General features: G+C 42.4%; 2 protein-coding genes and 1 pseudogene across 3 annotated transcripts; 2 read left to right on the forward strand and 1 right to left on the reverse strand.

Annotated features, from left to right (window-relative positions):
- The first annotated feature begins 5820 nt into the window (after positions 1-5820).
- Positions 5821-7965, forward strand: mrpl49 (mitochondrial ribosomal protein L49). Its single transcript, XM_029701169.1, has 4 exons — positions 5821-5975; positions 6215-6365; positions 6790-6914; positions 7108-7965. Exons 1-4 carry the CDS (start codon positions 5865-5867, stop codon positions 7252-7254), a joined length of 534 nt encoding a protein of 177 aa, XP_029557029.1. The 5' UTR covers positions 5821-5864; the 3' UTR covers positions 7255-7965.
- A 515-nt stretch (positions 7966-8480) lies between these two features.
- On the forward strand, positions 8481-9734 carry LOC115153764 (uncharacterized; annotated as a pseudogene).
- A 135-nt stretch (positions 9735-9869) lies between these two features.
- On the reverse strand, positions 9870-15841 carry tm7sf2 (transmembrane 7 superfamily member 2). 2 transcript variants are annotated; one of them, XM_029701167.1, is made up of 11 exons: positions 15604-15841; positions 15146-15213; positions 14804-15000; positions 14639-14693; positions 14113-14307; positions 13897-14000; positions 13678-13797; positions 13311-13479; positions 13117-13197; positions 12536-12658; positions 9870-10824 (listed from the first exon to the last, which is right to left on the reverse strand). In XM_029701167.1, exons 1-11 carry the CDS (start codon positions 15684-15686, stop codon positions 10664-10666), a joined length of 1356 nt encoding a protein of 451 aa, XP_029557027.1. In that variant the 5' UTR covers positions 15687-15841; the 3' UTR covers positions 9870-10663. The 2 variants fall into 2 exon arrangements, with proteins under 2 accessions (XP_029557027.1, XP_029557028.1); XM_029701168.1 differs by lacking the exon at positions 15604-15841 and adding an exon at positions 15294-15554.
- Between the last annotated feature and the right edge of the window lie 117 nt (positions 15842-15958).

Raw genomic sequence — 15958 nt, forward strand, 5'->3', positions numbered from 1 at the left:
CCCAAGAGACTTGCAGCTGTAATTGCTGCAAAAGGTGGCTCTACAAAGTATTGACTTTGGGGGGATGAATAGCTATGCACGCAGAAGTTTTCAGTTTTTTGTCTTGTTTGTTTCACAATAAAAAAATATTTTGCATCTTCAAATTGGTAGGAATGTTGTGTAAATCAAATGATACAAACCCCCCAAAATACATTTTAATTTCAGGTTGGAAGGCAACAAAATAGGAAAAATGCCAAGGGGGGTGAATACTTTCGCAAGCCACTGAATGTGTTCCTAGCCACCCGAAAGGTGATGCGCCAAGGTGGGACAACCTCTATGGGAAATGTCGCACAAATCGCATTTGCAGCAAGTGAGTACCTGCTGCAAAATACTGTCAGTATTTCTAAACGTATTCGTCTTTCCTGTCTTGTAGTAGTAATACCTGATCCACCACAACTGCACAGGTACAGCATGGCTACCCTACATGACTATCTTTCAGAGCTTGAGACATGACAGAGAGTATTAAGAGTAAGAACACGGCCTTTGTGTTGGAGGTGCAGTCATAACTCAATATTTTTGTTTCAGGTTTGGCTGCTTGGGGAATTGTTGTCATAACTGATCCAGTGGGGAAATCACACAGGAAGACGTGATGATGCCCTACTGTCAGATATGTTTTTTGAAGCTGCTGAAGTATAATCCATCCTCCCTATTAGATATGAAACCATGGTCATATCCAAGATCACTTTGGCAGATAAGAGTGATCTTGGCATACTGGATGAGATAAGGCCAAAGAATATTCTCATATCATCTGTCAGCGTGACTTGTAAACGTTGTCCAATACATGAAATAAATTGAGAACTACCTTGTGTTTATGCCAGAGTCCATTTCATCACTGGTTCTTAACCACAATCAGGACAGCCTGTCATACAACTGCTCAATTTTCCCAATGTAATAGAACCATCAAATCGGTGCAGAGTACCACTTTCTTTCCTCACTGAGTTTTATTGTATTTAATCACAGTGAATATCAGCCCAATTCCAAATGTAATTCCAATGACAGAACTTGGTCCAAGTCCATTGCTCACACAGTGTGAATGGTCATGTCAATGTTCGACTGGTGAGACACAGCAGACAGACTTTGGGGGGAAATAGTTTTATGAGTTGGCATTTGGTCCCTCCTTGCTTAATTTTGGTACCACATTCACAAAGCGCCTGTTATACTGGATCTTTGTTTTAGCCTACCAGTCTTAATTCTTCTCCTGCTTGTCCACCTGTGAGAATGGTTACAAACAAAGGGTCAGAAGTGTGGCGTCTTCAAAGCAAACTTGCCAGAAGTGCAAGTCATGTTGAATATACCACATTCATTTTAGTAGTTAATTTAATTTCTATTAAACACAAAAGCCCACCTTGGGAGTATGTCCCTTGACATTTCATGCTCTGGCGAAGGAGCTTGGACTGGGATAGGAAAAGGAAATGGAAAAGATTAATCAAAGTAAGCCCCTTCAAATAATCTCTTGAAATAATGGTACACAAATAAATGGCTCAGACCTGAATAATTTCATAGTTTTGATGTCTTCGCTATTATTTTACAATGTAGAAAATTTCACATATTTATGGTAATGTTCTAGAATGTTTAAAGCTAGATCCTTAGTTGCTACATCATTTTTTTAAAAACTTTTAAATGAATGATACATACCTATTGATTCTGGAGAAATATAACTTATAAAATGACCAAGACTGGTCTCAGACTAGATGTAACATAGTAAATATAAATCTGGGACATTCAAATTAGTATGATATATTACAATTAGTATGGTTACATAAGATCGATGGTTACTTAAGGAAAAAATGAAAATAGGGTGGTATGTCGAGGTGGATGGGTGGCCGAACCCTTTAACCTAACTACTAAACTTAACACTAACCTCCAGCCTAGCTAACGTTAGCCATCTAGCTAGAATTTGTATCATATAATACGTTTTGCAAATTCGTAACATATAATAAGATTTGTAATTCGTAGGTCGGTAGCCAAGTGGTTAGAGCGTTGGGCCAGTAACCGAAAGGTTACTGGATCGAATCCCTGAGGTGACAAGGTACAAATCTGTCGTTCTGCCCCTGAACAAGGCAGTTAACACATTGCTCCCCGGTAGGCCGTCATTGTAAATAAGAATTTGTTCTTAACTGACTTGCCTAGTTAAATAAAGATATATATATATATATCATACAAAATGGGTGATGAACATCAACAAATTAACACATAACATACTAAATGGAGTGTCTTGGACTACGTACAGAATAATACGAAATGCTCTGAGATCAGGTTGCAGTGCTTCATGAGCATAGTTCAACTCCTACCCCATCAGTACCCAAAATGTACGTTTTTTTATTCCAATGTTTGTAAACAAACACTGTATAGCCTCAAAACATGGTTAAAACTATAATTTTTATATCATACTGTAGATAGTCAGTCCTTGCGTCCATAGCTGTCAATGAATTTGAGAGTGGTTACATTTCTCCAGGCACATCCCTCAGCCTTGAACCAAAACAGAGGTGGGGTAACCATTTGGTTATTCTTTCAATTAAGGACTAGATGTAATTATTGATTACTTGCCTCCCAACAGTCCAGGGGTAACCTCAAGTGTGCTGAACTCCAGTGCAGACTGGCTGATCACAGCATTGTCCTGCAGGGGTACACCACCTGGTTATCACAGGACAGTCCTTCCAATTCCTCAATATGAGCCTTGGGGAGAAGAGAAGAAAATAAAGAGCTGAATACCTTTCAATAACCAGTTATCCATCCAACCATTTAATGCGGATGACTTACTTGATGCATGAAAAAAGTTGCGACCGGGCTGATGGACACATGAAATGCTGGTACAATTTTATAAATGCCGACAGACAATTTGTTCGTTTGACACGATGGGATCTTTTTATGTCTGTAAAATATGTTATGCTAGAAATGGAGGTGGAAACGCCTTTATGTGCAAATATTGATATAAAAAACATCATATTGAAGTAATAAGTTACACTACATAAGCAAAGGTATGTGGACACATGCTCGTCTAACATCTCTTTCCAAATCAGGGGCATTAAAATGGAGCTGGTTCCCCCTTTGCTGCTATAACAGCCTCCACTCTTCTGGGAAGACTTTCCACTAGATGTTGGAACATTGCTGCGGGGACTTGCTTCCATTCAGCCACAAGAGCATTGGTGAGGTCGGGCACTGATGTTGGGCGATTAGGCCTGGCTCGCAGTAGGCGTTCCAAATCATCACAAAGGTGTACGATGGGGTAGAGGTCAGGGCTCTGTGCAGGCCAGTCAAGGTATTCCACACCGATCTCGACAAACCATTTCTGTATGGACCTCGCTTTGATCATGGGGGGTATTGTCATGCTGAAAAAGAAAAGGGCCTTCCCCAAACTGTCGCCACAAAGTTGGAAGCACAGAATCTTCTAGAATGGCATTGTATACTGTAGCATTAAGATTTCCTTTCACTGGAACTAAGGGGCTTAGCCTGAACCATGAAAAACAGCCCCAGACCGTTATTCCTCCTCCAGACTGTACAGTTGGCACTATGCATTGGTGCAGGTAGAGTTCTCCTGGCATCCGCCAAACCCAGATTAGTCTGTCGAACTGCCAGAAGGTGAAGCGTAATTCATCAATCCAGAGAACGCATTTCCTCTACTCCAGAGTCCAATGGCGGCGAGCTTTACACCACTCCAGCCGACACTTGGCATTGCGCATGGTGATCCTAGGCTTGTGTGCGGCTGCTCTGCCATGGAAACCAATTTCATGAAGCTCCCGACTAACAGTTATTGTGCTGACCTTGCTTCCAGAGGCAGTTTGGAACTCCGTGGTGAGGGTTGCAAATGAGGACAGACGATTTTTATGCGCTATGCGCTTCCAGGTGAGCCGTTGTTGATCCTAGACGTTTCCACTTCACAGTAACAGCACTTACAGTTGACCGGGGCAGCTCTAGCAGGGCAGAAATTTGACGAACTGACTTGTTAGAAAGGTGGCAGCCTATGTCGGTGTCACATTGAAAGTCACTGAGCTCTTCAGTAAAGCCATTCTACTGCCAGTGTGTGTCTATGGAAATGGCATGGCTGTGTGATCGATTTTATACACCTGTCAGCAATGAGTGTGACTGAAATAGCTCAATCCACTAATTTGAAGGGGTGTCCACATACTTTTGTACAGTGTACTAATAACAAAGGGACTCAAGTTTCATGATATTTTAAATATCGCCTATTAAGAAGTTGTCCTTGTTGACATTTAAGTCGACAGGAAATATCAAGAGACTCTGGCTAGTCAAATCAAAGTGTATTTGTCACGTGCACAGAATACAAGAAGAGTGGAGGCTGCTATAGCAGCAAAGGGAGACCAACTCCGTGTTAAAGCCCATGATTTTGGAATGAGATGTTTGACAAGCAGGTGTCCACATACTTTCGGTCATGTAGTGTATGTTACAACACAGAGTTTAAATGTATTTTATATCTCACGAAAAAGTCGCAGGTCAGCAAGCGTGCCACCTGTCATCTGGACCAAAAGGCCATATTAGCATGGGCAGCACCATTGAGGGCATCCACCATTGAACACAGACAGATTTTAATGTAGTCAACTGGGTGGAACTTCCAACTTCATTGGCTGATCCCTCTTGGTGACCCTGACGGAGTCATTTCCAACTGGGTCATAAGGAGGGATGAGCCAATCGTGAAGAAGAAAATTAACAACTTTAAAATGAAGATAGCCTCAATTGCTGTCACAGACGCTATAGTGGCACAGATACAAAGACGAGTCCTCTATCTCTATGGTCATGACTAAAGCTGTGTTCAAATACCCATACTAACATACTGTACACTACATACGTAAAGAGAATATACTACATACTATCAGTTCATTTTAGTATTCTGTAAACGAACGGTATCCTTTCAGTTGAGCATACTAGCGCTTTGCCTGTCTACCGGAAGTTGATGCTGTTGCTATGCAACCTACTTGTAAATTCAACCTGGAGTGCCAGAGTGCACTAGTTCATAAATTCAAAGCATTTGCTCTCGAGTGTTCAGAGAGCACACTGGACGCTCTGGCCGAGGGGTAGGGTTGTTCCAAGCATTCTGACCTCACAATGGCAGTCAAGCACCCAAGCTAACTACTTCCAAACACAAATGAGAGAATACTTCACTCTGATCATTTTAATCGCCCTAGCAGAGCTGGTTAGGCAGTTTATCCAGAGCATTTGTGACTGTAACTGTGTTGCTGGATTTTTTTTACTTTTACTGCCGGGCCACATTTTTTTACATGTATTTTTATTTAACTAGACAAGTCAGTTAAGAACAAATTATTATTTACAATGACAGCCTACCACATCCAACCGGTTTGTAAATTCATCAGTTGTTCCTATGAATGACGTGAATAATCAAGTCAAGAAATGTTGGTTAGTTAGTTAGATAGCATAAAGTAAATACACTGGCAAGTTCGATGTACTAGTAGCCAACAAACGTTACAGTAGGTAGCTAACATACCCGGTACATACTGCTGTAACGATATGCTATGCGGTTCCTAAGGATAGCGTAGTTTACAAATTGTCAGCCAACATAACGTGTAACGTAATTTACTTTATTACATTGTTCAACATTTTCTTAACATTTGTCATAATTAGTTAAAGCAACGAATTTGTATCTGCTCTCGTTGGACTCCGATAAATTGTGGCATACTAACTATATCCATACTATGACCCATAAGCATACTATATACTCAATTTACGTCACAAATAGTACTGTTAGTATGAGTATTCGAACACAGCTTATGGACGAAAAGGACGTAGTTAACTGCGCATACCTATGACGTTGTATTCTCTGATCCCGCCCACGTGTGGTGGTCAAAAGAAACATGTCGCTCCCCTTCATACACAGATCCGCAAAGTTATTCAGAGGATTTAGGGCTAGTTTAAATCTTTACGACCACACGACAAGGATTCCAAATACTACGATACGGTTACGAGTGAGTTGGCTATTTGATATTAATATCTTCATAAAAAAAAAAGATTTCCATGGCTGAAATGTTGGTCAAATCGAAGTAACAAATGTTAGCTAGCATGAAATCAAGGATGCTAGCTCGCTCGTGTCAATGTCAAGCAATACCTAATGTGTGGAATTGGGATGGATTGGTTATTTTCATTAATGAGTTATCATGGGTATGCATGAATACATTTCTCCCTGTATCTTCCCCTTCAAAAACAGACATTGTGTAGCTCAGTTGGAGAAGCAAATACTGGGATATTACAATCTACAGAAGAATACAAATTTGTGGAACGATTGATCCCACCTTCACGAGTGCCCATTCCCCCTAAACATGACGGTCCTTCCCCATCTGGCTGGACTCCTCCATCAGGTAAAGCTTGACACCGGAGATTGATGGCTAATTAGTATAGGTAGTCAACTGTCTTCCGTCTGTTTTCCGTAAACAAGCGCTGTAACGTGCAAATATGGCCAGTTGCAGCCGACAGTATATTTTTCGGTGATATGAAAGACAAGGTCCTTATGCTTCCAAAACCATACCGCTTGTGATTCATGTTAATGTTCAGACCGAGCGTCGGGGCTCTTAACAAAACTCCCATTACATTAACGTCATTTAGCAGACGCTCTTATCCAGAGCGACTTACAGAAGACGCCTTTGTCCAATGACTCATGTGTAATGTAATGGAACTAAGTCATGATCAAAGACTAACCTATCAGGTGCTAATTTACTTTATGGTTAACCTCAATTAAATGTTTTTCCATCTTTTCCTCACCCCCTTTAACCCATCATTTTATAGAGGTGCCTCCTGCTTTGCCATACATGATCCGTCGCTCCCGAATGCACAATGTTCCTGTCTACACAGACCTCACCCATGGCAGCCGCAAGACAACCCTTGTACGCAAGGTTGAAGGGGACATCTGGGTGAGTGAGACAGAATTTCTATGGTTCTTTTGTCAAAACATTTTTGTAACTTTGGCAGAATTGCAAATCCGTAAGGATGACTGACGAAGTATAAGAGCTTTATATTTATCTAGCAAACCCTGGGTTGAATGTTGTTTTCCTGTCAATATGCAATTGTTTCCTCCTAATTAATGGTGCTACTTTCTCCTGTCAGGCTCTTGAGAAGGATGTTAAGGAGTACCTGCAACAGCTTACTGGCAAAGACCTGCCAACACAGGTCAATGAGGTGACCATGACACTTCGGGTCAAAGGTCACTTTGATACAGAGCTGAAGGAGTGGCTGGTGGAGAAGGGATTCTAACTGGACCGTTGGCGAGGGGGTGAACTGTTGCAGAACAGTTGTCAGAGAAAAAGAGTGCATACTTTTCTACATGAAATCCAACAATTTGAAATGCATCCTGTATTGAAATAGAATAGATAATTAAGAGACAGTTTATTTATGTAGATGTGCTCCATGTCAATTATATTTGTATGGAACACCTTACGCTCAGCATACTTGAAAGCTGAATTATTAAATGGCCATTTCCTTTGGGGGGGGCGTCTGCTTTACTTTATTTTTATTTTATATCCACAGGAACAATATCAGTTGTATTGCTATAAAATAATCACTTACCTGTTTATGGTCAATACTGACAAATTAATTTACAATTTGGTGTATTACACATTTTTCATGGCTGTTGGTGTTTTTTTTTTTTTATATATAGGAAATTATACTTGAGGGAAGTATCTCGAACGATACTGTGATGTTTATGTAGGCAGGTTTCCATTGGCCCAGGTTTATTCGACAAAAGCAAAATCCTTGCAATGCTCATGGAAACTGCAGATACTTTTCTGAAGATCGATAATATTTTTGTCCGTATGACGGGTGAATTTTTATTTTGTCCAACTTTCTTATTGCCGAATACATTTGAAGGTATGTGGAGCACGTGCTGTCATTAAACTCAACTCCACATTTAATTAAAAATGCCTAATGCTTGTCAAAAAAAATAAATGGAAAACTATAAAAAATGTATCCTGACTTTCAAGAATGCCTGAATTGCTTGGCCTTGCTTTTCTGGTTGGCTGAAAAGTTTCACCATCCAATTATTTAAGATCTACAGAAGTGCAAGTTTTACCATAGAGTGGACTCGTGGTGATCGTTGCCACATGAAAATTATTAAAACGGCAAATAGTCAATTATTGCATTCTATCCATGCTGGTTTAGGTGGGCTACCTGAGACAGATAGGTGTGAGGACATACAGGCTGGCACCAATTTATTAATGGGAAATTTTCCTAAATGGGTGATGGAAACATGTAATTCGAAACTAGGTTTTTGCTGAAATAAGTTTTATATAGGTGTAACGTCATTACGTCCAGCAGTTAATCAACCCAAGATAGTTGAATGGAAACGCACCCTAGCAGGCAATTACTGTATCTATTTTCTAAACTTACATGGAGTCTGATACTATCACTAGAGATGGAATTGAACTTCCTGCCAGAGTAATCACCAAGAACAGGGATTTTCTGACACCAGCTGCAGGGAAAGAATGGAGATGCTGATCATACAGATACCACAAAGCAAAGTGTGCAGGCTGTGCTTATCCAAACCCTCTTGCTATACCTGTCCACGATACAACGAACTGGAATACTACCGAACTACAAATCATTCCGTGTGCTCAGAGGAATTCTATAAGGAATTTGTTTTACAGAAGCTGAACACATGGGAGATACAGAGAGTGGGGGTAGGAAGAAGATGCAGGATATTCTGCTTAGGCTGAAACATGGGATGGAGAGTGTTTTAAAGAACGTTGAGGAAATGGGAGGTAGTGAGGAGACAAAGGAAAGAGCACAGGTTATAGAGCTCTCCAGGTTAGCAGAAATTCAGTCATCTAGGGAAGTGAGTGTGGAGGAGATTAAGGACATTTTAACCAAACTCAAATAGGAGATGAGGATGAAGAAGCAGAGCAGGTGGTCGGTTTGAAGACGGTGAGGAGCTGGACTTTCTGACACGCTCTCTGGGCTGAATATCGATGCTTTCTCAGAAGAGGCACTGTGGGACCTGTTGAGCAGCCAGGAGGAGAAGTTTAGGAATCTGGTGAAGGGTGGGGCTGTAGGGGCTCTGGTCCCCCTGTGGAAACCCTAGTGGGAACAGCACAAGGAGGGGGAAAAGCCCAGATGGAGCTACAGGAGGAGGAGATGATGATGCCGCAGGACAGGAAGGGAGCAGTACAAGAGAAGCAGTGAAGACAGATGATAAAGGACAGAAGGGGCATGTTCATCCAGTTGTGAAGAAAGAGTCTGAAAGTCAAATTGTGGTCATCGTGGATATCGAAGTCAAGGATTCTGGGGCTGGACTTGAGTGTGGGTAAATCAGTGAAAGAGCAGGGACAGAGAAAGGAGGTGAGGAAGGCCAAAGGGACAAAATCAACCTCTAATGTGCCTCCAGTCAATGACACAATCCCACCTCTAGGCTCCTGGTCTTCCCATCCATCCATCCCCTGTTGTTTGCAATGGCTTGGTCAATGCTCTGTTTGGCAACACCTTCGCAAGAAGTAAGCAGGATGATGTTGGATACTGCTTGGCAGCTTTGAGACAACTCCATACGGTGCTATCCCAGGCCAGGGCAGCTCTGCCCAAAGGGGGAGATGAAGGGGATATGGGAAATAAGTATTTCCTGGCTGGGAAGAAATGTGAGTTCTTTCAAGCTTGGGGGTTCTGACAATACCCAGGAGGTGAGAAGACTGGCTGCTAAAGAGCACAGGAAGAGGGAGGATGAGATGAGTGCTTTGGAGAAGAGTTGAAGAACGCTGGAAGAACGGAAGAAGAAAAGTGAAGGGTGTGTTGATTGAGAATGTTTTGGTATTCTATAACAGTTAATAAAGACTCATATTTACCCATCTTATTTTCAATTCAAATTCAGGGCCAGACTGGTATTATTTGTTTGTATACAATTTTGTAAACATTTATTCTGACTGCAATTACTATTGTTTATTGGTTTTTTTTGTTGCAAAAATTCACAAAGTTATGCAATAAAGTTAAGGTAAACTTAAGGCTTCAATTTCAGTTTTGAAATATTAAAGAAACAGGCTAATAGTCTGTCACTCTCCAAATATCATCCAACATGACCATTTGAATACATGCATACATTTTCCTGATCATTTGAATATCTTTCAGATCAGTGCTAATACACCACAGTTTCTGAAATGTGACTCATCTGTTCATTTGAAATAAAGTGTAGAGCTGGTTTCCTGGACAGAGATTAAGCCTACTCCTGGGCTACAACGCACTTTAAATGGAGATTCCTCATTGAGCATGCTTTTTAGTCCAGGACTAGGCTTAATCTGTGTCTGGGAAACCAGCCCATAGTGTCCAATCTTGAGGAAGAAAGGAAAGATCATTATGATAGCTAATGCTCAAGATTGATCGTGCTTGAGACTCACTAGAAAGACATCACTACTGTGAACAACTGGTAAAGCTGCTGGGCCAAACTGTCAGCTTGTCTGGCCAGTTTATCCAGTCAGAAGTGCCATTTTCTCCACAGTCATCATGTATAAAGTACATATTCATTATTACAGAGAAAAGACAGCATTTCAGTAGTTTTTGTTCAGTCTAGTCTGTTGAGGTTCAGAAAGTGCACTTTATACAACGCAGCTGGCTATCATATGCAGTGTACATCCCTTGCATGCTCCCGGGCCCCGGCACTGCCCTGACTGCTTCGGTCGAGCTTAGCTCAGTAGATATAGGGGAAGATCCTGTAGGGCACGCGTCTGCAGTAGCTGTCCCATGCCAGGCCATACTTGGCCCTGCAGTGCCTCTCGTCACGGGCCTCTCGGTGAATCAACAGGATAGTGAAGTACACAACATAAAAGTAAGGTAGAAGATGGTTGAATCCTGGAACAAGACATACAGTACATGGGATCAGAATACAGTGCCTTCAGAAAGTATTCAGACCCCTTGACATTTTGGTACGTTACAGCCTTATTCTAAAATTGATTTTTTTAAAAACCCTCAGCAATCTACACACAATGCCCCATAATAACAAAGCAAAAACAGTTTTAGACATTTTTGCAAATGTATTAAAAATATAAAACAGATACCTTATTTACATAAGTATTCAGACCCTTTGCTACGAGACTTGAAAATTGAGCTCAGGTGCATCCTGTTTCCATTGATCATCCTTGATGTTTCAACTTGGAGTCCACATGTGGTAAATTCTATTGATTTCACATGATTTGGAAAGGCACACACCTGTCTATATAAGGTCCCTCAGTTGACAGTGCATGTCAGAGCAAAAACCAAGCCATGAGGTCAAAGGACTTGTCCGTAGAGCTCAGAGACAGGATTGTGTCAAGGCACAGATCTGGGGAAGGGTACCTAAACATTTCTGCAGCATTGGAGGTCCCCAAGAACACAGTGGTCTCCATCATTCTTCAATGGGAGAGGTTTGGAACCACCAAGACTTCCTAGAGCTGGCCACATGGTAAAAATGAGGAATGGGGGGAGAAGGGCCTTGGTCAAGGAGGTGACCAAGAACCCGATGGTCACTCTGACAGAGCTCTAGAGTTCCTATGTGGAGATTGAAGAACCTTCCAGAAAGACAACCATCTCTGCAGCACTCCATCAATCATGCCTTTATGATAGAGTGGCCAGACGGAAGCCATTCCTGAGTCAAAGGCACACGACAGCTCGCTTGGAGTTTTCCAAAAGGCATATAAAGACTCTCAAAACATGAGAAACAAGATTCTCTGGTCTGATGAAACCAAGAATGAACTCTTTGGCCTGAATGCCAAGCGTCACGTCTGGAGGAAAACTGGCACCATCCCTACAGTGAAGCATGGTGGTGGCAGCATCATGATGTGGGGATGTTTTTCAGCCAGCGGCAGGGACTGGGAGACTGGACTGGGAGACGAGTTAGGATCGAGGAAAAGATGACCGGAGCAAAGATGAAAACCTGCTCCAGAGCACTGAGCACCTCAGACTGGGGCGAAGGTTTACCTTCCAACAGGACAACGACCCTAAGCACACAGCCAAGACAATGCCGGAGTGGCTTCGGGACAAGTCTCTGAATGTCCTTGAGTGGCCCAGCCAGAGCCCGGACCTGAACCAGATCGAACATGTCTGGAGAGACCTGAAAATAGCTGTGCAGTGACGCTCCCCATCCAACCTGACAGAGCTTGAGAGGATCTGCAGAGAAGAATGGGAGAAACTCCCTAAATATAGGTCTGCCAAGCTTGTAGCATCATACCCAAGAAGACTCGAGGCTGTAATTACTGCCAAAGGTTCTTCAGCAAAGTACTGAGTAAAGGGTCTGAATTCTTATTTAAATAAGATATCAGTTTTGTTAGTTGTAAAAGATTTACCAAAACGTCCAAAAAAAAGTTTTTGCTTTGTCATTATGGGGTATTGTATGTAGATCGATGCCAATATATATTTTTTATCCATTTTTCGAATAAGGCTGCAATGTAACAAAATGTGGAAAAAGTCAAGGGGTCTGAATACTTTCCGAAGGCACTGTATAGTCAGTAGCACTGTTCAGGTGCAGCCACTGGTTATGGACACATGCCGGCTGGATCCAGAGAGGGTCTATTTGATCTCTACTTACCACATGGCAGGGACCATGCCAGGGCCATGAGAAGGTCTCCTAGGTAGTTAGGATGGCGTACGAGGCCCCACCAGCCAGACACCAAAAGGCGCTTCCCAGTTGCTGTGGCAATAGTCTCCAGGTCTACAGGCACGGGGGAAGATTATATATATTTTTCTTTCGTTTTGGACTTGGTGTTACCTTTAACTAGGCAAGTCAGTTAAGAACAAAATCGTATTTTCAATGACTGCCTAGGAACAGTGGGTTAACGTCCTTGTTCAAAGACAGATTTTCACCTTGTCAGCTCGGAGATTCGATCTTGCAACCTTTCGGTTACTAGTCCAACACTCTAACCACTAGGCTACCTGCCGCCCCATTTGAGAGAGATCAGATTGCAAATAATTCACACTCCATCTGCTCTTTCTGTTGGGGCCAGATTCTACTCTGTGGTGCCTCCTACCGTCCACTGTATTCATTATGCACTTTGTTCCATTATGGAAAACAAAATTTGAAACAGCTAGTAATAAAGATGTCATCAGAGAGATGGCCCAATTCTATCTATTTCCATGCCAGGAAATCGAATCAAGAAGTTGAATACTGACTTGCAACACTGGGATGCGTAGGGTCCCGTCTGAATTGGTTCTTCTGGGAGTTTGATTTTCTGAAGATATAATACCCAGCACCTAATGACAGGAAGAGATAAAATACATTCCATTAATAACGGGACAAACAATATAACACATATTTAAGTGAAGAATGCACACTTCCCCACCCCACATCTTGAAACATGATTTACCATTCAATGTGACTATAGCTGTGGCTCCTAGAAGGCTAAGGGACTGTGGGTGCACGACCAGGAAGGCAGCTTGCAGGCTGTACGTAAAGGGAACCCAGGCCAGGTCCCCAAAGACCAACATAAACCCAAAGCCATCATGCACTATGTCCATGGTGGTCAGCACAGCCTCCTGCAACATCAGAGAGAGCATCAGTCAAGAAAATATATTCCACTGTCAAATGAAACATACAGCACTGCAGAAATGTAACGAATTTTAGGGCTCAATATACATCCGCAGTGTAACACCACAATACATTCAATTGGCATCACTCTGTTACCGTTGTTATACCACTTATTTCCTAGCTATTCCTGTGGACTGTCCTCTCACCTCATTCCACAGAGCATCCGCCACGTAGAGCAGCTGGAAGCTGTTGACCAGTATCATGGCCAGGGAGGCGGAGTCCCGTAGCTCCACCTCTTTCATTAGCATCCCAAGGTTAATCACCACCTAATTGGAAGAGAGTACGTTGGATCAGATTTCTTTATATATCTATTTATATATATTTACTTCATATAATCTAGTCACCCTTGCTCCATTTCCACTCACCCAGCCAATCAGACCTGGTCTCAGCTCACAAAAATATTTCAGGTCAAAGCTTCCAATCCGTGGGTTCAGCTCTCGTCCCATAAAGAAATCATACAGGGGGTTTCCTGTGTGAGATATAGCAGGCGTGAGCCTACACAGGAAAACCTCGAATGCATTTTGATGCATGTTGTTTACTTGATATTTTATGTTACTTCTCTAATCCTGCACCACCCTTACCTGTGTTTCCCCCCTGGGCGAGGGCATGGTGAGGGGCCCAGAAGGAGCAGATGTAGAGGTAGAGGGAGAGGAGGAATGACACCCCAATAGCACACACTGCCAGGGGCAACAACAGCTCAAAGAGATACCCCAGAGGCATCCCCAGCCATAGTGACAATGTCAACAGCACAGCTGTGACGCAAAGGGCATGAAAACCTGTAGAGGGAGAGAGAAATAGAGAAAGATAGAAACAGAGCTAGAAAGGGTGAGGGAGCAGGTGGGAGGGATAGATACAATAGATACTTAGTTGGGAGAGGGAATCATAAAAATAAGTTGAGTTTGGACTGAGTAGCTTGCAACAAGATAAATCATTGTGGACTAATGGCCTGCATAGCTCAAGGTTAATGACACCTGCAGTAGATGAAAGGAAAACAACCAGTTAACTCTTCGCACCCAGCTCAAATCAAACCTGCCTAAAATTGAAACTGTACACACTGGAACACACTACTTCAAAGCATTATTTCTGCACCCGCCAACCCTACAATACCGTTTATGGGGTACTTGAGTCTCGAGCCATCTTTTAGCACCATCCCCTCAGACACCTGCAGGTAAGACAGAGATATATGTATCAGCCAAACCTCACATGACAACGTAGTCAAGAGACAAGGACTCCAGAACTCAAAAGGTATTCATAATTAACACCTCGTCTCACCTTCCCCATAGGCAGCAGGTAAAAGAAGCTCTGGAGGGCCATCCAGCCCAGTATGAGAACAGGGGCCAGGGGGTCCCATAGCTGGGCTGTGGGGGGCAGGACAGGGGGCCACTGGAGCACGCTGGCCGCAGGGGAGCGACATACACAGAGCAGGTAAAGTACCGTCAGGGGCAAGAAGACAGGGATACAGGTGGCACCTTCAAGGGAGAAGAGGAAGAGAGACCAAGGAAGTGAAGTTGGTAGAGAAGAGAATGGGTGGGAGATGGGATTGCAATATGCCTATTTAAACTGAACATGCAAAATGTGTTCTCTTTTTAATAAAGCAAACAAACTGCGACTCACCCAAAGTCCCCCCAAATTCCTTTTCTGCTTGTGGGGATTTTTGTTTGTTGAACTTCATTATCTGTCTCCTGTGAAAATGTTAAAAGGTGGACACTGGTAGAGTGCATGCTCAAGACAAATGTGGATAGGCGGCAATAAAGACCTTTACCTCATATTCTCTGAATGAACTGGACTAGTATAGACTATAGTGACTACTATAATGTCATACTTTATTGTTGATGTTGAGAAATAAAAACATAACTCTGCCAATATAGTTATTCTCCAGCGTAACGAGGATAAGATTCGGTTGAATTACACAATGTAGACAGATACTACAACATAGACAGGTTACATCACAGAAAAACAATTCCATGCGCATTAATAGATAACAGCTAAAGAGAAAAAAAATTGCGTTGGACGTAAACAAAGAATATTAAAAGTTTTTTTTCCAACATCGCATAATTTATAGCGTCACTCACCTGTATTCCTCATGTATACGCAAGTACAGTGCGACGATAAGAACGCGTGCGTAGAACTGCCCCAAAGCTACCCCGCCTGACATGATCCACCTCTAAACCAATGGGATTAAGCCATGGTCATCAGAAGAGCATGGAGAGGGGAGCGTTAAACCAATCAAATTTACGCTGGGGCGGTGACCACATATATCATAGGGCCTAGAAAAGTGATGGTCAAATTTAATGTACACCTTTTTACTCTACAGCGCTCTTATTGGTTGCCAGAGACGGGAATCTTGCTTATGACGTGAGAAAGTACTCACGCAACACATACGCAAACATTATTTCCATAATTGATTCAAAGTATGATGATTAATCA

This window comes from Salmo trutta, chromosome 19 (genome assembly GCF_901001165.1).
Source record: "Salmo trutta chromosome 19, fSalTru1.1, whole genome shotgun sequence".
Lineage (NCBI taxonomy): Eukaryota > Metazoa > Chordata > Actinopteri > Salmoniformes > Salmonidae > Salmo > Salmo trutta.

Coding starts and splice junctions, on each gene's coding strand:
- tm7sf2 (XM_029701167.1), bottom strand. CDS start 15,686: ATGTCAGGCGGGGTAGCTTTGGGGCAGTTCTACGCACGCGTTCTTATC. Junction 14,001..14,112: donor CGCCCAGGGGGGAAACACAG/GTAAGGGTGGTG, acceptor TATCTCACACAG/GAAACCCCCTGTATGATTTC. Junction 13,198..13,310: donor AGCTATAGTCACATTGAATG/GTAAATCATGTT, acceptor TCCTGTCATTAG/GTGCTGGGTATTATATCTTC.
- mrpl49 (XM_029701169.1), top strand. CDS start 5,865: ATGTCGCTCCCCTTCATACACAGATCCGCAAAGTTATTCAGAGGATTT. Junction 5,976..6,214: donor ATACTACGATACGGTTACGA/GTGAGTTGGCTA, acceptor CTTCAAAAACAG/ACATTGTGTAGCTCAGTTGG. Junction 6,915..7,107: donor AGGTTGAAGGGGACATCTGG/GTGAGTGAGACA, acceptor TTCTCCTGTCAG/GCTCTTGAGAAGGATGTTAA.